Here is a 23,812-nt window from a genome sequence, read left to right as displayed (position 1 = left end):
ATATCGGGTATTTCCTTTGACCTAAAGTCTAAACCATGTTACGTATTAAAACACTTGTTACTTTTTATGGCTTTCAACTTGCTCTGATAGGTTTTTTGAGGCTAACATAGTAATACTTAATACATAGTATGTGGTGGGTAATACTTATTTAATAATTAAGTTTCTATTTAAGCCTTGCCTTCTAGGAACCAAACACAGGTATGACATATTCTAAACTATATGCTATAATATTTTAATAGTTTCTGCAAAAATAGTGTTTTCTCTTGGTTCTTACTTTTTAAGCTCCCAGGAAATGGTCTAAACCAGGGGTTTTCAAAGTGTTTCTGTGAAGAATGGCATGTGCATCCCCTGGGGAGCTTGTTAGGAATGCAGATTCTGGTTCCCCAGTCAGACATACAGAATCAGAAGCTCTTGGGAGTGGGCCCAGAATCTAGAACAAGCCTTCCAGGGGACTCTGCTGCATGCTAGAATTGAAGAATCACTGGTCTGAGCAGAAGTCCAAAAGAAAGAATGAATAAAAGGCTTTGGGAGGTTTACAACTAGAATTAGAGAAGATGACTAGAATCTGAATGTCAAAGACTCTTTATCCACTAGACAATTTTTGAGCTGAGAGTCGAGGCAGTGTTCAGGAAGGATGATGCCTAGACAGAACCTTCAGAGTTGGCCATGAAATACACATCTGTTGACCTGGCAGATACCTTGGCAAGGAAAGAGTTTGGACCCAGGAGATCAGGGAAAGAAAATTATTATCTGAGTCTCTTTACATAGTATCTCTTCATAGCTTTACAGGTATGGTCTCATTCCATTGGTGAGGTCATTGAATCTTCAAAATATTGATTTTCAAAGCTCAGAGTGGTCAAGTAACCTGCTAATTAATATGTGGAGAAGTTTGTTTTTCAACTGAGGTCTGTCTGTTTCCCAAGCTGACTCCACTGCTATTATTCTTACAACACTCTAGGCATGAAGTGGGGTGTAGATGGCAAGGCCAAAGACATTTCAAAGTAAGAGAAGCCAGAATTTGTTTGGATATAGTAAGGAGAATGAGGGAAAAGCTATGGTGACTTCAGAGTGACCATCTAGACTGACTAGGCATGGTGGGGAGAGGGGCATGCATTTAGCTGTAAGTAACAAAAGAGAGTAGCTCAAACAAATAGGGGCACTTTGCCTCACTTAAGTCTGCAGGAGATGAATTAGGGGTTTTGGTTTATGGGCCAGTATCTCTGTGATTCTCTCAGTGACTGGTAGAAATTCCCTTCAGAGTCACAGAGGCTGCCTCGGCTCTGTCGTTGATGCCCAAATGCCAGCCTCTTGTCCCTTTCATTGAGAAAGCAAGCAAATGTTTTCTGCTCCCTCTACTGAGCCACTCCCAGCTGGAAGAGGAAATGGGTAAGGTTAGTATTTAGCTTAAGGCAATGGCACTCCACTCCAGTACTCTTGCCTGGAAAATCCCATGGATGGAGGAGCCTGGTGGGCTGCAATCCATGGGGTCGCTGAGGGTCGGACACAACTGAGTGACTTCACTTTCCCTTTTCACTTTCATGCATTGGAGAAGGAAATGGCAACCCACTCCAGTGTTCTTGCCTGGAGAATCCCAGGGACGGGGAGCCTGGTGGGCTGCCGTCTATGGGGTCGCACAGAGTCGGACACGACTGAAGCGACTTAGCAGCAGCAGCCTCTGCAGTGAAGGTGGGCAAGGGGGAAGATACTAGGTGTTGTGTCCCTTCCTTTAATGTGCATTCAGATTTAGTCAGAATGTACTTATGAGCTATATAGGAAAAGGAGGTATCTTACCTTAGAATTCCAGCCATGAGCCCTGGAGGGTATGAGTGACTGATGGCCAGTTAATCAGTTACCCTCTAAAGGGGATTTTTGCATGTAAGAGTTGCTTATTAGCACAAAGGGACACATTTCCAATGGGGGGATTTCAGTGGAAGAAGTGAAAGTGAAAGAAAGTGAAAGCGAAAGTGAAGTTGCTCAGTCGTGTCTGACTCTTTACGACCCCATGGACACCAGGCTCCTCCGTCCATGGGATTTTCTAGGCAAGAGTACTGGAGTGGGTTGCCATTTGCTTCTCCAGGGAATCTTCCTGACCCAGGGATCGAACCCAGAGTGATGGCTATTTTAGATTGACTGCAAGGCAGGCACACCTAATAGAGCAATGAAGACAGAGAAGTTTCCATATTCCAAATGATGTTTACAGCAGGGAGGTGTTTTCTCTCAACAGGGCAACGCCTTCCAGGGCCCTCGGAAAGCAGATACTGAGGCAAGAGCAAGGGTCACTGAACTGATCCAAGTCCAAGCCGAAAGGATTCAGGCCTTAAAGGAAGAGATTGCTCTTTTGCGTAAGAAAGGTGGTCTCCTCCTGCCCCCGATTCATCACCCACAAGAGAATGAATGAAGTCCCAGGGCCTTTAAGTTTGCTTTCTCCTCAAATCCATCCATGATTTGACACACAATTCAACAGAAGTTCTGTTGTCTGCGACAATCCTACTGTTTTAAAGTGAACGTATCTGAAAGTCTAAAACCAGATCCAGTCATGTAGTTTTAATGATTTCTCCCCAATTGGTTATCTCAGAACTGACTAATGCTCAACAGTTACTTATATTGAACTGAGCCATTTTAGATGTGCCTGGAACCAACTGGATCAAATATAAAGTCTCAGGAGGCGGTGTCTCAAACCCTCAGAAAGAATCAGTAGTATATCCTGTTTTGTAAAATTTGTTTTTTGGTTATCTGAATGTTTAGCCATTGGCAAGAAAGTCTATCATTCAGCAAACCATGAGAAAACCTCCTTTTCTTGATGGTTAAATCCTTGGAAAATAAACTTTGTTATCAGGTATTCTCTGAGAGGACACAAGAGAAAAAAACCATTATGCCAACAAACAATATCAGGGAAAAAGAAATACAACTTAGAATTCTGACATTGTTAAACTTTCTAAGTCAGTTATTTGAGGGCTCGGGATTCAGGAAATGGATACAAAGAACAGAGCAGTGGCCTTCAGCTGGCATAAAGCAAGAAATAATCAGCTTCCTGAATCACCCAAAGTTTTAACAAACTCCTCAGCTCTGGGTAGAGCAGAGAAGTGTGTTTTGCAAAATGGTTAAGAAGGAGGCTCTTTTCTGAAGGTGTCTAACTCTACCAGCATTTCCTATAGTTTCTCACATCCTGTGCCTTTCTTTTTCTGGTTCTACTTGAGTCATTTGCTGGCTTTAATACAGATAAGGAAGTAATGAAATAGATTTCAGCACTGAGAGATCATCTCTAATAATAACTTTTGATTGTACGTAACGTTTTGGGAGTATCCGTTTGGTTTGGGGCTAAGTGGTCATTGGAATTCATCTAAGAATGATTTCACCAACAGTTGGACTCCTGTTAGTAATAGGTCTAGTAACAGGTCCACTTTAATGACAGCCTCTCTGGAGGCTGTCCCAGAATAGAAATTGGTTATTGAAAAGGAAAGGTAAAGAAGACAATATTGCACCAATGTAGAAAGTGACTCAGCAAAGTCAAGTCTTCCTAACCTGTGGCTAGCCTGCTAATCTGCCTGCCAAAATTATAAACAGGACCTGGGTTCTTTGTTGGAATGTATATGTTAGAGGTGGCCACCTGGTCTGCTATGTCTGAGATCCTTTCATCTCCCTATTTAAGAAGTCCAAATAGCTTACCATTTGTGCCTGTCAGCACAGAGCTCTGACGCAGTAGCCTCTCCACTGGACAGCACCCTTTACCACCTTCTCTGTTCTTCACTCTAAACTATGTGTGCCCTCCAAGCATTTAAGAAAAATATGTTAGTCTTAGCTCTGAGTGTTTTAATTTTTATGTAGGAATAAATAAGTAAAATAATATCCCACCCAATTTCTAAGGGTCAAGAATCTGGGAGCCACTTAGCTGGGCCTTTCCAACCTGCATCTCCCATGAGGTTGCATTGGGGCTGTGTCCATCTGAAGCTTGGCTGGGGCTGGAAGGGATACCACCCGACCTACTCACTCAACTGGCTGGCCAGCCACCACCCTGAGCAGCTGCCTGCATACAGGGAGTGGTCCTGGAGGGGACACTGTCCCTTGCTATGGTGAGAGCCAGGGTAAGTTCCATTATTTTCCTGGGCCTCATTATCAGATAAATGAGAGATTAAGACAAGCTCTGAGGCTTCCTCTCATTCTGAAATCCTAATTCAGAATGAATGAATTCAGTCTATAGAAGGGCCATGTCAAGGATTCATGTGTATATCAACTTAGGAGTAAAACCAATCAAGATTATTATGTTTTGTCCAATTGAACCAGACAAAAATCACTAAAGTTTACAAATATTAAGCTTTCATACAGTATGTTTGGAATTTGACAATACAATTAATTCATTCTTCGAATTAGACAAGAAATAGAGGTAGCTTTAGTTTAATTTCATTGATCCCAGGCTCAGTCCTGCATCTATAACCAAGTATGAGCATCTGAGTCTTTGGCAGGTTTACTATCACACAGGAGAGCACCAGGGTGCGGCCTTGACTAGGGACAGATGGAAAGCTGTCCCAGTTTCCTGAGCAAACTCTTCTCTGCCTCTTGCTGTGCCCTTAGAGAGGGCAGCCACCTCTGAGAGAGGCCAAAAATCAGTCTGAGTTATTTGTGGGTCAGTTGTTATCATTAAATATCAACATGGAAAGAAAAAGAAACTGTAGAGTCCAGCCCCTCTGTCAGAACTTCATAGGAAACCGAGTTAGTCGTTTTGCCAAGACAGCCTATTCTGTTGGGCAGCTTAGGTCTCCTAGCCAAGAGCTGAACTCTGCACCCTCACTAGCTCCCACACACCTAAGTCTTACTCTTCCTTTTGATTGTTGACTGAGTCAGACTTTTAAAAGACACTATGGTAATTAACCTGAATCTAAAGAAATGCAAAACGCAATGCAATATAAATTGTTTTTTCTAGGCTAAAATTTAAAGGCCTGGTACCCTAACCTTTTCCTGCAATTGGCTAAATATGCACATTTATCTTGTTTAACCTGCCTTAGAAGTGCCTTTTCTTTCCCAGGACTTTTTTGGGGAGCTAAAAGCATTCAGTGTTGTTATTTAAAACTACTTTCCGCACAGCACTGGAACATACCACTTCCATCCATAGCATTCACCAAAACTTACTTTGACAACCAGTAAGCATAAAAAAACAAAACAAAACAAAACAACACGAAGATTTAAAAAAGCCAGTGGGCTAGGTGAGTTACAGCCCAGATCTGAGAGGTGAGACTTGTCCCCCTCCTCCTCTAGGCCCTCCATGCCAGATTTTATCGGAAGTCACAATTCTGCCTGAAATCTGAATCTTCCCTGCTTCTTCAATCTTGTGTGAAGTCTTCTTTTCCCTGTTCTGTTTCTCCTTTCCTATAATTTCCATATTCCTTACAGTCCTTCATTTCATTTCTTAAAATATTTTAAAAATACTGCTTTTCTAAAAACCATGTTCCAATTTAGCTGCTGGATGGAGAAAGGCTGCAAGAACCTATTTTTGCCAGCAGAGGGTGCACTTGTCCAGAACCATCAAAGTCACTCCTGGGGCCTTCCTAGGACTTTGACTAGAGTGTGAAGCTAGAGTCTGCCATTGATGACTCTTAACGGGATTAAGTGTCTCAAGTGGCATTTCATCTGTAACTCAATTCTACTGAAATCTAGAAGGTACATTTCCCTCCTGAAAACAGTTAAAAGTGTGTCAGGGCTCTCAGCAAAAAGCTTTGGCCTCCATTTTACCACTTGTACATACAAAGGTTGATCTTGTGGTTGGAGGGCAGTGAGTAAACGTTCATTCTAAACAACTAGTGAGTCAAGTCCTCCGGCTACGTTGGTGTGTCTTTGGGAAAAGGGAAGTGAATTTTACCAGGCAGCGTACATTCAGGTGTAGCACAGCACTTCACTAAATAGCATTTTAGAGAAAATACTTAGTCAGCACACACCTGCATAGAAAAGATGAGTCTCATTCCTTCGAGCTGCCCAAAGCTTTACCTCAAGTCCAGTCAGAGAACGGTGAACCTGCTTCTCCTCGCCCAATGTACCCCGTCTCCCTCTTGGACAGACAGTTACCACGCATCTGCATTGATGAAAACACAACTGACATTCAACATTTAAAAGGACAAAACCAGAAACATTTGCCGCCTTTTCCAGATCTCTCCTTGACGAATCTGAAAACGTTGCAAGTGGATGTTTCTTCAAATGCTCAGACTGAATCCTAACATCTGAGGAGAATGCTGACTCATACATGACTAAGCTGAAGGTTATAGGGAAGACTAAACATTTATTTAGACGTTACAGTGTTTATTTTTACAGAGATATGTTGTCACAGATTATTGCTTCTGGAAGGTTTGCTAATGCTCACAGTACTATACACATCTCGGTCTATCTCACGGGCATCTCGGGAAAACGTTGCCAGCAGCACCAGATCCAGCTGCCGTCACGGGTGGCTCCAGCTCTGAGGCCATGGCGCTGGCTTTGTCTCTCTCACGGTCACTGTGGATGGTATGCCTAGGAGTCCTCCTTCCACAGGCTTTTCTGTGGGTCTGCTGCACCCCCGCCCCCGGGCAGTGGCACAGGGTCCAAGGGAAATGTTGCCTCCTCAGACTGTGTTGCTCTTTGCCTGTTGATGCCTGTTCCGTTGTGGCTTGTTTTCCATCTCAGACCTCAGTGGGGAGGACTTGCTGTGTCTCTCCAGAATTATAAAAACATATACATTTATTTACAAGTGCATAAATATATAAATATGGCTATTATAGAAAAATAAATACCAATTTCTTCTCTTTAAAAAAAAATAATATATAGTCTTTGTGGGATATCAGCTTCTGCCTAAATTGTAGGAGGTGGTGTTTCAAAAGACACGTGCACTGGTGGGCTCGGGGAGAGCCGCACCCCGAGTTCCTGCCCTGCATAGGACCCCGAGGGGTGCTGGGGACACCAGTCTCCTCTCCCCACGGGCCAGGAGTCGGGACTGTCCACCTCTTCAACCGGCACGAGGCCCAGGCAGCAGGGGGGTCCTGAGGGGAGAGAGAAGTGGGCAACGTTAGGGTCCAGACTGACCAGGAACAGCGCTCAGTCTCTGGAACAGAAGTTGGCTACAGTGGCCTTAAAGGAGACACAGAGACCCACAGCTATCGATACACAAGAACAGCTGCACTCCCTCTATGGACAGTCACAGACCTGGCACAGTCCACTTCTTACCCACGTCCCACCTGCCCTTTTCAGTGGTGGAAGCGGAGTTTCCCCTGTAACTGGGGAAACAGTTACAGTTACAGAAACAGTTACAGTTTACCCTGTAACTGGGGGGGAAATGAGGGGGGCTGAGCCCAGGAACTGTGCAAGAGAGTCCTATTCTCTCCAGGTATGGGCTGCCGGCCCAGCCTCCCCATGCTTTCTGGCCATGAGTGTCCCACTCACAACTGTGCCTGTATTGGAATTTTATCCTGGAGGGAAAGTCTGGTGGAAGCACAGAGTTCTATGATGTGAGAACTTGGCTTCTTAATGATGGGTGCAACCTCATTCCTTAATAAAGACGTAGGACCCAGCAAAGCAAGGTGTTTCAGAGTGATGAGAAAGTGCCCCTTGGTTTGATGAGAGGGGCAGCAGGAATTTGCAAATTGCCTTGAAATGCTGAGACCAAAAAGGTTTCTTTCTCTGAAATGGAGAAGTACCCTTTCTCAGGCTCTGAGCACACAGCTTGGACCTAACGGACACCCTCCTGCAGATCTGCTGGGCCTTCAGCAGCGAAGGAGGGGCCAGCTCCCCTTCACACCCCCATCCTGGATATACAAGCTGTGGATGGTCTTCACCAAGCCTCACCCTCAAGCACCACTGTTCTCTCCCTGCCTCATGTCACTCCTGGGACGTGGATGTCTATCTTATTCCATCCTGCCCTTGGCGCTGACCTGGGTGAAAAACAGGGTCCCACACGGCTTCTAGCCCAGGACTCTGGGGTACACTCCTCATGCCTGGCTGACCCGTGGCTTCAGGCTGCTCCTGGAGGTGGTGACAATCCTGGTGCGGAGGGAGCAGCTGGTGAGCTGAGTCATCGGGCAGCGTATATAGGAAAGTGCCCTCGTCCGGGTTAGACCTGGGTGCTCTGCATGCACAGAAGCAGACGGGGGAGGGGTGAGGGAGGCGAAGAGTGGGCCTGGATCCCACATCCCTGGCTGCTCCCCTGTCTGTGGGCACCAAAGCTAGGTAGAGCTCAGACAGGGCAGGGGCTGCTCCCTTCAGGACATCAAGAGTGCCGCATCTTCACTTGCACGGGCGAGTCTAGTCTATTTCCATTTGATTCCATGTGTGTGCTGAGTATGTGAAAGGATGTGGAGTCAGGTGTCCAGGGGCCTGTGGATATAGCCAGCTGTGTGGCGCTGCTCTGGACTGACAAGCAAGGGGAGAATTTCTGAGCAGAAAAGGCATCATAATTGCAAACACAACAAGTCCCTCTCCGGCTCAGTCCAGTGGAGCAAGCTGTCACAAGGGGATCCCTGAGAGGCGCGATAGGGCTCCCCTCTCAGTGACTGATGCCAGGTTTGGGGAGCCAGGGAGAAAGCAAGCTCTGAGGCTCAGGAGTGGGAGGCCGGGGTACCTGGGAATCTGTGGACTGTGGGGGTTGTATCCATTGCCAAGAAAGGTCTGCCTCAGCACGCTGTTCACATCCTCCTGCTGCTCAAAGAGTGACGAGAAGGTCACATCAGAGTCCAGGTAACTTTCCCATTCTTTGTTCAGCAGCCCAGGATTGAGAGCCTGGGAGGGAAGAAGTCCCAGGAGGCGGCCCCACCACCCCTCTGTGGCACCCCATACCTGTGCGCCCACGCTGCTCCCAGAGCCACGTTACCTGCTGAAGCTCCCCTGGACAGTGCTGCTGTGGTTTCACGCCTGGGTAGCCCATGGCAGCTACAGGGCAGGCCCTGTTCACGCGTACCCCGTTGACACAGGCCCGGCCGTTGGTGCCACTGAGGTAGGGCTGCCCACTGGCCCGGTGGCCTGGGAGCCCTCCCAGTGGTACCATAGTGTACTGGCAGGAGGAGGACAGAAAGGCACTTCGAGGAAATCCCAGGTCTGTTGTATGCTCTGAAAGAACACAAGACAGAGCTATGTTTAGGTCAAGGAGGCCTGGGGCAGCTGGTAAAAAAGTCCCATGTGAATCTCAGAAAACTGAGGATTTAACGTCAAATAAGGTAGGCAGGGAATTGACACTGCCCCAGGTGAGAGAATATTCTCCCAGAAAATTCTTCCTATCACCCCCTTCCTCACAGCTAGACTTTATTTTTTGCAGTAGGAGAGGAGACGTAGGACCAGGGTCCGGGAGAACACAGTGGTAAGTGAACAGAAGGAGCGCAATATTTAAATGAAGCCAGGTGACCAGATGTGTTGCCATTTGAAGCAGAACTCAGTGGATAACTCAGATTAACCAAGGGTTATGGGGACAGCTCAAGGCAGCCGCAGACCTGAGGAGGCAGGCAGAGGCAGGGTCAACGTGTGGTCAATCGGCAGCTTCACAGAGTAAAAGGAGACAGACCTAGGTAAGCGCTGAGTCCCCGGGAATGCCGTGAGGACAGAGCAACTCCCACTTCCTCCTCTCCCCCTTCAAGACCTGTGAGCATCCCATGACTCTCCCATCCCTCTGGAGGACCCACCAGGAACCTGAGCTCCCATCAGCACAAAGCAGGGCACCTGGGATCCAGCTCCCTGGGACCCAGGCAGAGGCCTCCTTGGGGGCTGCAAGGCCCCACCTCCTCTCTCCCTGCCCTGGGCGCCTTCCCCTCGGTGCTGAGGAGGGTCACTCACTCACTTTGCTTAGACCAGGCCCTCCACAAGCAGAAGGGGATGAAGGCAACGATGATGAGGACGACAGAGCCCAGGACGACCCCAACGATCAGGTAGGGCAGGTCGCTGGAGCGGGCCACCATGGCCCCCGTGCCCACTGGCCGCTCCATGGTTTCAGGGGGTGGTGGCTGAGGTGGGGCCAGAGTTGGGGGTGGAAGTCGACCGGGCTGACCAGAAGACTTCCGAGCTGTAATGGGGACAAAACTCACGTCAGCCTCTATTTCTTTGACATGACAAATGGACATGACAAATAGGACAACAATACCCTGATTCCACAGGTGTGAGAAATGGGGTCAAACTCATAAGGCAGTGCCTCTGGTAGAGGAGTGTGGTGTCCAAGCTCAGCACGAAACAGACATCTAATGTGAAACTGGGTGTGGCTGAAAAACTCGACCCTTACATTTCAAAATATATCCTGAGATATTTATGGACCAAGAACGAGGGTCAGGCTGGGTCTTTGGGGCAGAAGTGGTATAGGAACTTTCTAAAAGAATAGCTGGGGATCTTTGGGAAGAAAATATTTTAAAATGCATTGAAACCAAAAAGAACTGAAAATGGAAGAACTTCCGTGTGAAGCTGCTATTCCTAGGCACACTGGAGATGCAAAGCCCTGGGTCTGAGCTGGGACATGGGTTTGGGCTCCCTAGGACCAACAGTACTTGGGAAACACCAATCCCAAGTCCGTGAGGTGGCACCTCCTCATCCTTCTGGTCTCATCAGGGTGTGTCTGATGCTGTCAACTCCTTTCCCCAGCTGTCTTTCCCCTGAGTTTCTGATACAACAGTCCTCTGGGTTTCCCACAACCTCTCTGAATGCTGCTGCTGCTTGTATCTCTCTCTCCTTGCCCTTTGCTTCCTGTCTCTGCTTCAGGCACCGACAAGTCCTCCTGGTCCCGCTCAGTCTACACTGTCTCTCCTTCTTCACTCTATTCTGTTCCCACGATTTCAGCCTATATCCTGACGAATGCCAAATACCCTCACGCAGGGCCCTGCCTGGGCATGAGACCTGCTCCCTCACAGGACACCTGCATTCCAGTGTCTCAGAAGAGCCAGACTCGGTGCGTCTCCAAGTGGTTCACACCTCGCTCCTTCCACCTGGGATGGGGTTCTCTGCTGGTCTCTCCATCTCGATAAATGGCACCTCCACCTGAATGCCACCTCAGCTCAAAACCTCAAGTTTATCCTGAACTCCTTTTGCTCTCTCTCAGCCTCAACGCACCACGTCCCTGGTCCTCCCTATACATCCTTAGAGAAGAAACTCACACCCACCCTCCTTCTCTTCACCTTTGCTTCATGGCCCCAGTTGTCGCCCCTCAGTTCTGCACAGTCACCTTCCTGACAAATGCAACGATGACCCTTCTCCACCTCACAGCCCACGGGGTCCTTGATGATCCCACTGCCTCCCAGTGTCCCTGGCCTCTTCTCTGAGCGCTGCCCCCTCTCGCTTCCAAAGCCACACACTCCTACCAGATGGAGGTATGTGCAGGCTTGTCCTGTCCCCCAGGCAGCTCCCTCCACCCGGCTGAAGGCTCAGTTCTTCCAGAAGACCCTTGCAAAGCCCATGTAAAGGCTCTGTCCTCTGCCCTGGGCACTTTGTGTCACCTGACAGGGGACTGCTGGCTGTGTGTGCACCCCTCACTTCTCTGCACGAGACAGACAAGGGCAGGAAGGGCACACGGGAGAGCGAGCGAGCTGACGTCACAGGAAAACCGACTGTTTCCTTGTCTCCATCCTCCAGATCTATCTTCTCCAGACTGTTTTCTTACAATCTACCTTTCAGTGTTTGCAAAATGGAAATATCTATCCACTTGACTAACTGCAAAAATTTAACGTGTTTCAGTGCAGGGAGAGAGTCTGGCCTTGTAGTTAGATGAACCTGGCCCGCAGCGTGCTCCATCACTAACTGGCTGTGTGACCTTGGTCAAGGTATAACATGTCCTGATGCTCGGTTTCTCTCGTGGGATTGTAGTTAAACTAAGTAAACCAACCAGTGTTAAGTACCAGATGTTATCATAGGAATAAAGTGTTTATAGAAAGCTCTCAAGACCGGGTTCTAGTCCATGAGATCACGTATGAGTTAAATCCCAAGTTCCATGAAACTGTCATGATGGCATCCCCATTGGTACTTGATAAGAGGCGCAGGCCAATGAACAGATGGGTAAAAGTGGCAAAGCTGGGGGATACTTGGAAGATAAGGAGTCATTCCAGAGAAAAGAAACCCAGCACACACAGCAGTAGCTTTGCCCAACCTGCTGGGAAGAGCAAGAGGAGAGTGGCGAACCGCAAGAGACTCACCTTTGGTCTCACAGATCATCACGTTGCTGAACTCACTCTCCCCTCCTTCGTTGAAGCACTGCATCTTAATGTCATAGGAGGTCTCTGGCTGGAGGTGGCTGATGGAATGCCAGTATCGATCCCCTGGGGGAGAGACCGAGACAGTCAGTGGTGATCGTGCACGTGTTTGCTCGCTCCCCGCTGGAGGAGGCGTTCTGAGGCCCATGCACGGTCCTGTTGTGCCATCACCCTGGGAAGGAAGCATGAGGGCCTATGAACCCAATGACCCCAAGTACATCATGAAAGAGCCAACACCACGGGGCATGCTAGCCCAGGTTTTCTCCTTTCACCAGCTTCTGGCTCCCCTGACAACCGGGACAACTACCTCACACGGGAAAAACCTCAAGGGTTCCTCACCTTCCACCATATCCTTCTTGTAGTCACTGTCGTTGTCACTGTCTGTGGGTCGGTAATAGATATAAAAGCCATGGATCGGGGTGTTGTTGTTACTTGCTGGGATATACTGCAGGGAATAAAGAAGAAACAAGTTGACAATGGAGCACAGAAATCATCATGTGAGCAGAACCACTGGTGGATGGAAATATTACCCAGCCTAGAATTCACTGGGGACCCAGACAGACATTTCTGATGATCTCCAGGCTCTCTGGACAATGACATAGAGATTACTCGTTATTTTACGTAGCCTAGGAGTCCCCAGCTTTTAGAGAAACAAACTGCCATTTCTTCAGAGTCCCCTCTGAAGCTTCCTGGGTATTGTGAGGGTGAGCCTCTCGGGCCCAATTCCCAGAAACACCTAAGGGGAGGTAGCTTAGGATGAGCCAAGGGAGAAAGGTGACTCCTTCCCGCCCACACTGCCGTCCACTTCTGTCCAGCACACAGCTTGGTCCCGTCACTCTGCTGCTGGCTGCACCAGACCACTCACCATCCACTTGAGCATGATGGTGGTCTCGTTGACGGCATCAGTGAAGGTGATGTAAGGGCCTGCCACTGGCCTCTCGTACACTCGGCTGCTGTAGCCTGACACCACGTAGGGCCGGGAGGGGGCGCTGGGCTCGCTCTCCCCAAGCATATTCAGAGCCCGGACTCGGAACTTGTAGGAGGTGCCTGGGGAGAGACACTCCCTGAACTGGGGGCCGGGAGACACCACCTGCCTCCTGCTCAGCCCATGCAGGCTGAAGACCTAGAGGGGTCTTCTGGGCAGTCTTTCCCCAAAAGCAAGCCCTAAAGGACTCCAGAACTCCCACCCTCATCAGAAAAGAGCCAGGAGGTGGTTTGGGACTATTTATGGAAAGAGGGAGGCAGAGGGGGCTGAGGTAACATGACCAAGAATGGCCACGAGAGCCTGGTGGTGGGTGGGGGAAAAACAGAGAGAAGACCCTCCAAAACTTCCCTTCTCCTCCAGGGAGCTGGCGGCCGCCAGGGGACAGAGGGCAGTTGGCCAGGGCCCTACCTTTCTCTAGGCCTGTGATCTCCACCGAGAGCCGGGAGGGAGGGATGGCACTGGTGGCTAGAATCCAGTCCCCCACTTTCTTCAGCTTCTTGTACTCCACACGGAAGGACTGGATGGGGAAGCCACCATTCCCACGGGGAATCCAGGTCACATACACTGAAGTCTCAGAGGCCATGGAGATAGTGGGCCTGTCTGGAGCTTCTGGAGCTGGAGGAGACCATCCACGTGGCAGGAAGGAAGCGGGAGGGAGGAAGTGATGAGAGGGTGGTGGTAATGTGACTAGACTTGGCCTGTTCCTGACGGGAGCCAGCCCCACCCCACAGCCCTCTACTCTGGTGGGAAGGGAGCCAGCCCCACTCCACAGCCCTGCACCCCTGCTGGCCGCATCAGATCCCTGGGCTCCCTGGGTCACTGTCTAGGGAGGAGCTCTTGAAAAGTTCCAATCTATTATCTCTTCCTGTGGTCAACCGCGGAGAGGCCAGGAGTAGGTCACAAGAACTCCCAGGCCCCACTCACTGCAGCAGTGAGCCTTCTGAGGCAGTGGCCCTGGGTCCTATCCTGATGCTCGCCACCCCACCCGCAGGGCTGCTGGGGCCTTACGGGACAGGCGGCCATGGTCCGGCTGGCTGCTGCTCTGGGGGCCAGCTCCAGGGTCATCTCTCTGGATCTGCTGCTCCTTGCTGGCCACAATTTCAGGTTTGGGCCGTCGTCCTGGGTAGAAATGGGTTGAGATCAGCACAAGAGAGAATGTGCGTTAGGGCTCTCCTTCCATAGTCTTTTCTGCCTGAGGTTCTACCAGGGTGTCTGACAAGACCATGCAGATAACAGAGGGCATTAGAAGCGTGGTCTGATTTTTAGCTCCATCTGATGGGCATGGAATTGCATGTGGCCCCCAAGTGTGAAGGGGCGAAGGAATGCCAGAGGCCAGCTGGTACCTCTCCTGACGGGAGGTGGGACCGCAGCCTCGACAGGGCACACAGACCACAGGGAGGCAGAAGCCAGAAGGAAGATAAAGTTCAAGGTGAACAGCTGGAGCAAGGTGAACAGGGCTTCCATCTGACCTTGTAGGACTGCTCAGGCCCACGGAGACCCTAAGCCAGGGAATACTGGACCCTTACCAGTTCGGAAGGTGACCATGGCCGTCTGGCCTTCGCCTGCACAGTTGTAGGCCGCCATCTCCACCTCATACAAGCTCCCAGGGTCTAGTCTGGTGAGGGTCAGGCGGTGTTGGCTGGCTGGAATGCCAGAGATGGTCCAGTCATCAGAGGAGTTGGTGACCTGCTAGAGAAGGTGGCTGGTATAAAGACCAGCCTCTTGCATGGAACTACAAGTGGCCATGGTTTACAAGGAAAGCAGAGTTGAGCCCAAGAGGGCAGAAGAAAGGGAGGGAGACGGGCAGATTGGCGGGGAAATTGGCCCTACCGAAGGCAGACTGGTCCTGCAAGCCCAGGACATTGTCCTTGCTGGGCCAGGAAAGCCAGGCTCCTGAATCCCTCATCTAACGACCTCATGAAAGAAAACTCAGTGGGGAGGGGCAAAATGCCCAACTGACACTACTCAGAGTTTCTCCAAAGGCCTCTCCCTCTTTCTAAAAACATCCCCATTTAACTTCTTTCTCCTTGATCTGCTGAAACCAAACAGTACCCTCATATTCTAATGAGATGACAATGAGAATGATAAAAATAGCACGAGTGGAAATGGCCACATTTGCTGAGTGCTTGGATGTGCTGGGCTTCCCTGGTGGCTCAGATGGTAAAGAATCAGATGGTAAAGAATCTGCCTGCAATGTGGGAAACCTCTGTTCAGTCCTTGGATTGGGATGATCCCCTGGAGAAGGGAATGGCAACCCACTCTGGTATTCTTGCCTGGAGAATCCCCATGGACAGAGGAGCCTGGTGGGCTACGATCCAAGGGGCTGCAAAGAGTCAGAAATGACTGAGTGACTAACACTAACTGCTATGTGCTACAAGACATAGTTACATGCACCAAAAAGCACTTCCATGACAGCAGTCCAAGAGATGGGTGTTAATACCATTCCTACCTCACAAGTAGGGAGGCTAAGGCTTAGAGGGACAAGTGACTTGCCTAAGACCACATCACTAGTGAGTGCAGAAATCCTGGCTTGACTCCAGAAAACAAGCTCATAAACATCACCTACCCTAGAAAGAAAGTCTGGGAGCTAGAAAGTCCTGGGTTCAAATCCGAGCTCTGTCTCTTACCACACACAGATTACCAGCTGGGTGAAACCCTGAGCAATTTCCCTAATCTTCCCGACCCCTAAGCTTTTCATTCCTAAAATGAAGCAAGTTAAATCTCTCAGCCTATTCTGAAGATTAAACCCGATGACTCACTGAAGCTGGCACACAGTAGGTTCTCAACAAGTACCTGTCCTCCCCTTCCTCCCTCAGTGAGGACTTCAACCCTCTTTTTTTTCTACTCCTGCCCTCAGGCCTAGATCAGAACTTAAATACCATGGATGAACCATAACCATCACAGATTACTCTTAAATGGCTTCAATTTCCTAGCTCTGTAAAGAAAAAAAATCAAGGAGCTCCAGACTTCCGGATAGGCATTGCCAAGAGGCTGTTTCCCCCTCCTCCACCCCACCTTTGAGGACACAGCCTTCCCGCCAACTGTGCACATCTCCAAGAGCCTGCTGGGGCCTGAAGCTTTGGTCTGCTGAAGGAATTACACAGCTGGTAGGAAAAGCTCTTACCCCCAAGCAGAATATTCCAAAGTAGAACAAAACCTACTATTCAAAGGCCAGGGATGGTCTGGGCTCATTCATGTCAGGCTTCCAGGATTTGTTCCAAGGGGAGAAGTTTTTACAAACTGAAAATCCCCAATGGTGCTGGAAACCCAAACACAGTAGCCCAGGGTCTGCAGATGCACCAGGAAATGAAAACTGGCTTCATGCATGTGAAAAAGTGAAAATGAGATGAATGACTCCCAGGCTCCAGCAAGAGAGGGGGGCTGAAAAAATACAACCCAAAGGCTGATTTTTGCTTTCAAAGTCCTTTCCTGTGTGATGATCTTTATGACAAGTTAGTCCCTCAAGAATGAAACTGCTTTCAAAACATAACTGTGCCTTGGCAAAGTCCACCTAACAGTTCCAAGTGCCCCACAGGCCAGATCCCCACAGCAGCCAGGCCCAGCAGGGCCCTGTCCTCCCACTTCCCCTGCGCCCCTTCTCCCTCGGCCTCCCAGTGCTGGCCTCATTTCACTGGGCTCAGAAATGAAAATAAGAAATGGAATGGCAATTAGTCACTGTCACGCACACTGAGAGGGTGAATGCAGCCTCAGCCTGGTGTTTCCGGATCACCTCGTGTGGCCTCTGCCAGCCTGCCTCTTGGGGAGGCGGTTTTACGGCCACCTATTGGCCCGAAAAATATTATTCTTGCTGTCATGCTGGTTCTTGTCTCCTGGGGACCATGAGCATTTGGCCTGCCCTGATCTTTGTCTCAAACTCTGCGATAGAGGTGTCCAGTTACATAGGGAAATAAGGATTAGGACCATAACCTGGGCTCAACAATACTGCTTTTTGTTAAAAACTCACCCACCCCCTCTGCTAGCTGCCTATGAGGAGGCCAGCAGGCCAAGGGTTAATGAGAAACTGCCTCCTCTCACCCCCACCTAGGAGGCGGCTTGACCACAGGTGTCTCTGTGGACGGGTCTAACCAGAGGTCTCCAAGAGAGCATGGAAAGGGTGAGAAGAGAGCGCTGGGGCTGCCGGGGCCCAGAGCAGGAGCCCAGCTTCTGCAGAGCCTGCACTGTTCCCTGGGCAAAGCTGGTTTCCTTTGGTTTTGGAGAGGGAGGAAAGTTGATAAATGTTTTCAGTTCCACAGTCATATATCTTCCATATTTTCTACCAAGTGCAACTAGCACTTTTATAAGCAACAAATAAATGCATAATAAAATCTAGTATTTATGATACATTAAAAAGTGAAAGTGAAGTCGCTCAGTCCTCTCCGACCCTTTGCGACGCCATGGACTGTAGCCTACCAGGCTCCTCAGTCCACGGAATTTTCCAGGCAAGAGTACTGAAGTGGGTTGCCATTTCATTCTCCAGGGGATCTTCGCAACGAGGGATCGAACCCTGGTCTCCCGCGTTGCAGGCAGACGCTTTACTGTCTGAGCTACCAGGGAAGCCCTGCTTATCAAATAAGATGTTTAAAAACCCTTTAAGAACAATAGTTTTCTACTGTCTAATGGCCTTGGGCCTCCCTGGTGGTTCATATGGTAAAGAATCCACCTTCAATGCAGGAAACCCGGGTTTGATTCCTGGGTCAGGAAGATCCCTTGGAGAAGGAAATGGCAACCTGCTCCAGTATTCTTGCCTGGGGAAATCCTACAGACAGAGGAGGCTACCGTCCATGGGGTTGCAAAGAATCAGACATGACTGAGGGACTAATACTGTCACACTTTTCAATGGCCTTAGGAAGAAAACAGCATGCACCTGGGATAAACAGAAATGTTTCCAGGATATTTTCTTAAAGGAAACGTCCTTCTCCCCTGGGAGCAGCAGGTGAGCGTGTAAGCCCTGAACGAGGGTGGCAGCCTGGGGGCCCCGTCCTGTCTCAGAGGGCACAGTGTTTAAGAGGACAGGCGGGCCCAGTTCTGTCCCTGATCCAATCAGACCCAGAGATTCCCTCCTTGACAGTCCCCAAAACATCTACCTGGACAGACTTCCTTCTGTCAACGAGAAATAGCTGAGGTCTGAACAACAAGATGTGTTTTCTAGCTCAAATCCCTGCTTGCCAAACCTGAGCTGTAAGGAGTCCTGAGAACTGAGGCAGCATTTTGTAGCCCTCAGAGAAAACACTTGTCCACAAATATTTGTTTTCCTGGCTCTAAAGCTAGCTTGCCATGCCAGAGTTCCTGCAGGTATGTACCCAGCAGAGCTTACTTAGATTAAACAACGAAACATCAACAACAAATGGCAGAGGAGGCGGGGGGGATGGTCAACAGGAAGTCTATGAACTCTCCTTGGGACTGGAAGCTGGTTGGTGGGCCTCAGACCTAGTGGCACACCCATGGCTTTTTCTTGAGCCTCTTAGGGCCCCAACACCCAACTCACAGCCAGCTTCCTGGGAGGTGGTAGGAAAGTACACTGGAGATCACAAAGGTTGGGATCAGCCTTGGAGATCACCTGAAAGCTTCAGGAGTTCAGTGGGAGATGGGCAGGGTGCAGATACCCCAGCCAGCCTCACAGTGAGGTGGCCGCAATACCCGACGTCATACCTTGCGGTGTTTCACCACGTAGTAGAGGACCGGTGCCCGGCTGCTGCCCTCATGCCGAGGCCGCCACACCAGCTCGTACGAGTCAGTCTTGGACGTGCGGGGCGAGCTGAGGATGATGGGCGCCTCGGCGGGGGCCACTGGCCCCTGATCCCCGGGGCACTGTGGGGAGGCTGGCTGTTCTGATGCCTGGGGCCTCAATAGCCCTGGGTGGCCCTTGGGCATCTGGTCGGGGCCGCCAGGTCTGGAGGGCGGCACTGGAGGTGTGACAGTGGCTGACTGAGCATCCCACCATGGTCTCAGGGTGGTGCCTGGAAGATGAGCAGGAGGGAGAAGATAAGGACAAGCAGTTAGTCCCCTGGCCGCTCGCTCAGCTGTCCCCCCACAGAGAAAACAGGCAGAGAAATCAGAGGGAAGAGCTGCTTGGGCAAGAAGAGCCCTGGGCTGGGCACCTGAAGGGACATCAGTCCCCTCAATACTCTGCCAGGCTCTGTGGGGACGGAGGGCTGTGCCCCTGCCTGCCAGGGTGGAATGGCAGCCTGAGGGCCCCTCCCAGGCTTCCTGCCACCAGCCTGTTTTCCTGCATTCACGTGTGTCTTAGCTGAACTCTCTCAATTTGCTCTCAAGGTGCTAGGAGCCCTTTCTCATATCTGTGAGTGCGTGTGTTGGGGGTGGTATGGGGACATGTCCCCCCTCACTGGGGGATCTGTACTATAGCACAGTGTGGGCCTCTTCCGGCTCCACTGCGGGGACCTGGAGATGTGAGCTGTGAATGTAAATGTGTCTGAGACTCTCAGAGGCAGGAGGGGCCTCACTCCCTTCAGGAAGGGTGCACGGACTGTGCCAACGCTAGTTTCTGTGGAGCCCTATGCCAAGATCACAGGTGTGAAGCCCTGTACCAAGTTCACAAGATAAAAATCTCTGGAACTGACGAAGCTCCACAGCAGCTATTGCCATGGGCCTCTGGATCTAAACCCGCCAGTTCCCTGACCTCATATTAGATAAAATACCCACCCTACTATCCATCCTATAGCATCCTAACCAATCACCTAATGCCACCATTGCAGTAGGAATTTTCTCTGTCTTGAGGCTATAAAAGTTGACTACTAGCCTGTGAAAGGCTTCGGCTCTCCCTTGAGCCCGCCCACTGTTCTAATAGCATCTCCCACTCTAGTAAACTTTAGTCTCCTCTATTTCTGCCTCATGTCCGGAAATTCTTTTCCAACCTGCACACAGACCATGACAGTTTTTATTACCTGACCTCCTGCACTAAAGGAGGTTGGCTCCTGATAATGCTGACTCAGCGTTATTCCTGGTTGTATTTTTCTCCAGTTGATTCTTCAGTAAGTTTTATTTCCTTCCCAGGAAAGTTCTTGAGGGCAGGGTCTTTATTATATTTCTCTGCATCCCCCACATTGCCTAGACCAGTGCTGAGCAAACAGCAGCTCAATCTATACAGACCAGAACATACTAGCCTGTTACTTACATGGAGATGCTTGGTCTTTGCTGAGCAATTATTAAAATTATGATCTATGCATATGTCAACTGAAATGAATCAAGCTAACAAAGACAGACATGCTTTGCTTTGTGTTAGAACAGTGGTTGTCAAACTGGGTTCTATAGAACTCTAGGAACTCAAGAGATTCTGAAAACTAAAAGTTTTTTTTTTTTTAAATACAGTATTTAAATGGGTGATTTGCACTGCTGAAAATCTGCACTTCTGACTTATTAGTAAGTTAATGTAAATTTGAACTTAACTGTGTTAGTTGCTCAGTCATGTCCAACTCTGTGACAATGACTGAGCAACTAACATTATTAGTTGTGAGTTCAAATTTATATTAACTTACTAACAAGTCAGAAGTGCACATTTTCAGTAGTACAAATGAACCATTTATATATTATATTTAAAGCCATTTTTATTTATTGTACACAGGGGTTTTAAGTTGGATTTCTTGAAGTTCTGTAAATGTTCAGCTGGTGTCCCAGTACCTTGGACTGCACTCACCTGGCCTGGCGGTCTTCAGCTGGACCACAGCGTGGGCACTCCCAACCTCATTCTCGGCCATGCACTGGTAGACGCCTTCATCCTCGGGCCCCATGCTGACCACCCGCAGGGCGCGACGGGACAGTTGGAGGCGCTGGCTGGAGGTGAGGGGCACAGCATTCCTCAGCCACAGCACTGAGGGTGGGGGGTTCCCACGCACCTCACAGGTGAGCTTGGCGCTCTGGCCCCAAGGGATGACCAGCTGGGACAGCTCCATGGTGACCTCGGGGGGTTCTGCCAAGAAACCAGAGCAGAGGTAAGGAAGGCAGAGTCCTTCAACCCAGGCCCAGACAGGCTGGGGAGGGGACCGCTGTGGGGAAAGCCTCGCTCCTTCCCTATGACACTTGTAGAGGAGAGGAAAGGCCCCACATCTCCTCCATCAGAGTCATAGCTGGGAAGGACTGTCAGCCCCTACATCCTGGTCCCTGGGAGCCAAGGCCTCTTACGCTCTCAGTTCTTCCCCACTCACTCACTTGGCATGTGATCTCTCAAAAGGCACGTAACCCTGTCTGAACCTTGCTTATGAACTTCTAGCGAGGCTATGCAGATAAGAGATGGCCAAGGAGAAGGAGGTCTGTAGGAGGCACTCACCGAACACCTGGACGTTGTAGAGGATGACTGCGGCCCCGGGCTCCCCAACCCCATTGTCGGCCATGCAGCGGTAGGTCCCCGAGTCCTCCTCACTGGTGGTGTCAATGAGGAGGTTGCTCAACAGGAAGCGTGTCTTGTTGTAGCTGGCAACACTGGAGCCATCCTTGGCCCAGGTAACCCTTGGGGGTGGGATCCCGCTGGCCACACACTCCAGGATGAGACTCTGGCCTTTGGTGACAACGATGGTCTGGGCCTCTGGTGGGTAGATGATGCGGGCAGCCTCGGCAGTGGAGCCTGGAAGAGCAAAGAGAGAAAGGACCGTGTGTGGGACCAGGATAGGGTGCAGAGGATCCCCTCCACCCTGCTTCAGGTAGCCCAACCCCAGGACACAGCCTGGAGGGTTGGAATTGGAATCAAACAACCTGGTGGGGAGCATCCTACTGGGCTGAGTGGGATAGATCTTTAAAGCTATGGTTTGTGTGTGTGCTAAGTTGCTTCAGTTGTGTCCGACTCTTTGCAACCCTATGGACTACAGCCCACCAGCCTCCTCATTCCATGGGATTCTCCAGGCAAGAATACTGGAGTGGTTTATCATGCTCTCCTCCAGAGGATCTTCCTGACCCAGGGATGAAACCTGCGTCTCTTATGTCTCCTACACTGGCAGACAGGTTCTTTACCAGTAGTGCCACCAGGAAACACTTTCTGGTTTAAAGATACACATTTCTCATATCCAAAAGCTGATCAAGTATTTCATCAGGCGCTCAGCTGAGGAGGCAGAGAGCTTTATCTAATATGAGGTAGAAACTGCACAGAACTGATGGAGAGGAGTGCTGCTCTCCTACACGGGACCTTCCTCAGAACCCCACAAAAAGCACACTCTGTGTGATATTTCTTTACGCACCAACCAAGGGCAGCTTCAGTATTTGTTAAGATCTGAAACTTACACAGTTGGGAGTCTGTCTTGAAGAAAAACATATTACAGATACAAAATTAGGTGAGCAAGGACCCATTGAAGTTTTGCTTCATTAGCTTCATGGTAAATCTGCCACTGGTGCCAATTCTAAACTCTAACTCCACATAAGATGTCACTCTACTGAACACACGGGAACCTGGAAAAGTGCCTGCCGCACAGGACTCGCTCAGCCAAGGCAGCCGTCGTTCTCACAGAAATGGAGAGTGACATGGGCCTCCAGGGACTGTCCCCAGAGAGAGATGCTGGGCGCTTCTGTAGTGCAGACAGAGGAATGCAAAGCACTCCTGGTGGCCTCACACAGGCACAAACGCTCCTGTCATTTGTCCTGCCCCAGAACACACATCCCAACCCGTCCCCCTCCTCTGAAAGTACCACAGCGGAGGAAAGCTCTCAAAAGGCAGGAGTCAGACGACGTCCCTCACATGGCGCTGACACGACCAGTGAGCGTGGCCACTCCTGGACCCTTGACAAGCCCGAGGGCCACATGCAGAGAGAGGCCAGCTGAAGGAGAGACCTCCCACCGCCGCTGAATCCCCGAGTCCCGGATGTCCCACCAGCCGCTCCCGCCCCCATCCGCGAGACCCGCCTCTTACGGCGCACGCGCAGCCTGTCGCTGGAGCCTGAGGTCTTCACTTCCTGCGTCACCGGGTTGTAGGCGGCGCACTTGTACATCCCCTCGTCCTCCTGGCTGGCGTTCACTATCTGGAGGTTCCCCGACGGCATGATCAGGTAGTTATCTGAGGGGAGGACAGGGCAGAGGGGCAGGGCGTGAGTGTGGGCCCAGAAGAGTGCAGCCTGCAGCTCCCGCAAAGGTTCGGGGCAGGTAGGGCAGAAGCCAGGAGCTGACCCGAGTCCCAAGTCCAAACTGAAACCGCTACTCTCCCCATGAAACCTCACACCAAGTGGTACAGACGTGCCAGGAGTGCCACCACACAACCAGCTAACAAACTGGCCAGCTGACACCCCACCACCACCCTGAGTTTGTACATAGGCCTGTGGCGGAGCATTTCTTATTTTCAAGGGTGCTCAAGAAGCACAGAAAGCAAGCAGGATTTGGGATCTGCCAAACACTGTGTGATCTTAGGCAGGTTAATTAACCTCTCAGATCCTGTTTCTTCACTTGTAAGATGGCATGATATATGCTGCCTCAGAGACTTTTGTTAGGACCGAGAGGCCATGCTGCATAACACAGGAGATGAGCTGATCATTCCTCCAAGCCACCAGGAAGGAGGGAATTGCCTTCAGAATTTCCCATCAGTCTTTATCGTGGTCACAACTCTGAGCCATCTCACTGCTGAACTTCTACAGCTAAGGAGGAATATTTTAATCCCCAACCCTAGCCCTCTCTATGAATACCATGGAAGTCCTTCCCTTGGCATTACTGGCCTGCTAGGCTCTGTCTGCTTTTG

At 50.1% G+C, this 23,812-nt stretch overlaps 2 protein-coding genes across 6 annotated transcripts in view; one reads left to right on the top strand and one right to left on the bottom strand.

The window, feature by feature from the left end:
- CFAP44 (cilia and flagella associated protein 44) overlaps window positions 1-7,005 on the top strand; it is a 116,601-nt gene extending 109,596 nt beyond the window's left edge. For all 3 annotated transcript variants that reach the window (XM_061427069.1, XM_061427064.1, XM_061427072.1), the window contains exon 35: window positions 2,225-7,005. In XM_061427069.1, coding sequence (XP_061283053.1) covers window positions 2,225-2,398 — 174 coding nt within the window. In that variant the 3' untranslated portion in view covers window positions 2,399-7,005. The remainder of the gene's footprint in view (window positions 1-2,224) is intronic.
- The window catches only part of BOC (BOC cell adhesion associated, oncogene regulated), a 37,470-nt gene continuing 19,903 nt past the window's right edge, over window positions 6,246-23,812 (bottom strand). For 2 of the 3 annotated variants that reach the window (XM_061427078.1, XM_061427087.1), the window contains exons 4-18: window positions 22,997-23,140; window positions 21,431-21,724; window positions 20,801-21,073; window positions 18,799-19,106; window positions 14,676-14,838; window positions 14,158-14,268; window positions 13,558-13,764; window positions 13,030-13,211; window positions 12,504-12,609; window positions 12,108-12,230; window positions 9,779-10,000; window positions 8,822-9,057; window positions 8,573-8,649; window positions 7,887-8,080; window positions 6,246-6,998 (exon numbers count right to left, since the gene is read on the bottom strand). In XM_061427078.1, coding sequence (XP_061283062.1) covers window positions 6,811-6,998; window positions 7,887-8,080; window positions 8,573-8,649; window positions 8,822-9,057; window positions 9,779-10,000; window positions 12,108-12,230; window positions 12,504-12,609; window positions 13,030-13,211; window positions 13,558-13,764; window positions 14,158-14,268; window positions 14,676-14,838; window positions 18,799-19,106; window positions 20,801-21,073; window positions 21,431-21,724; window positions 22,997-23,140 — 2,828 coding nt within the window. In that variant the 3' untranslated portion in view covers window positions 6,246-6,810. The remainder of the gene's footprint in view (window positions 6,999-7,886; window positions 8,081-8,572; window positions 8,650-8,821; window positions 9,058-9,778; window positions 10,001-12,107; window positions 12,231-12,503; window positions 12,610-13,029; window positions 13,212-13,557; window positions 13,765-14,157; window positions 14,269-14,675; window positions 14,839-18,798; window positions 19,107-20,800; window positions 21,074-21,430; window positions 21,725-22,996; window positions 23,141-23,812) is intronic. The other variant, XM_061427081.1, reaches the window with a different exon arrangement.

This window comes from Bos javanicus, chromosome 1 (genome assembly GCF_032452875.1).
Source record: "Bos javanicus breed banteng chromosome 1, ARS-OSU_banteng_1.0, whole genome shotgun sequence".
NCBI lineage: Eukaryota > Metazoa > Chordata > Mammalia > Artiodactyla > Bovidae > Bos > Bos javanicus.
The sequence above is the reverse complement of the archived record's forward strand: the minus strand, read 5'-3'. Positions and strand labels throughout refer to the sequence as shown.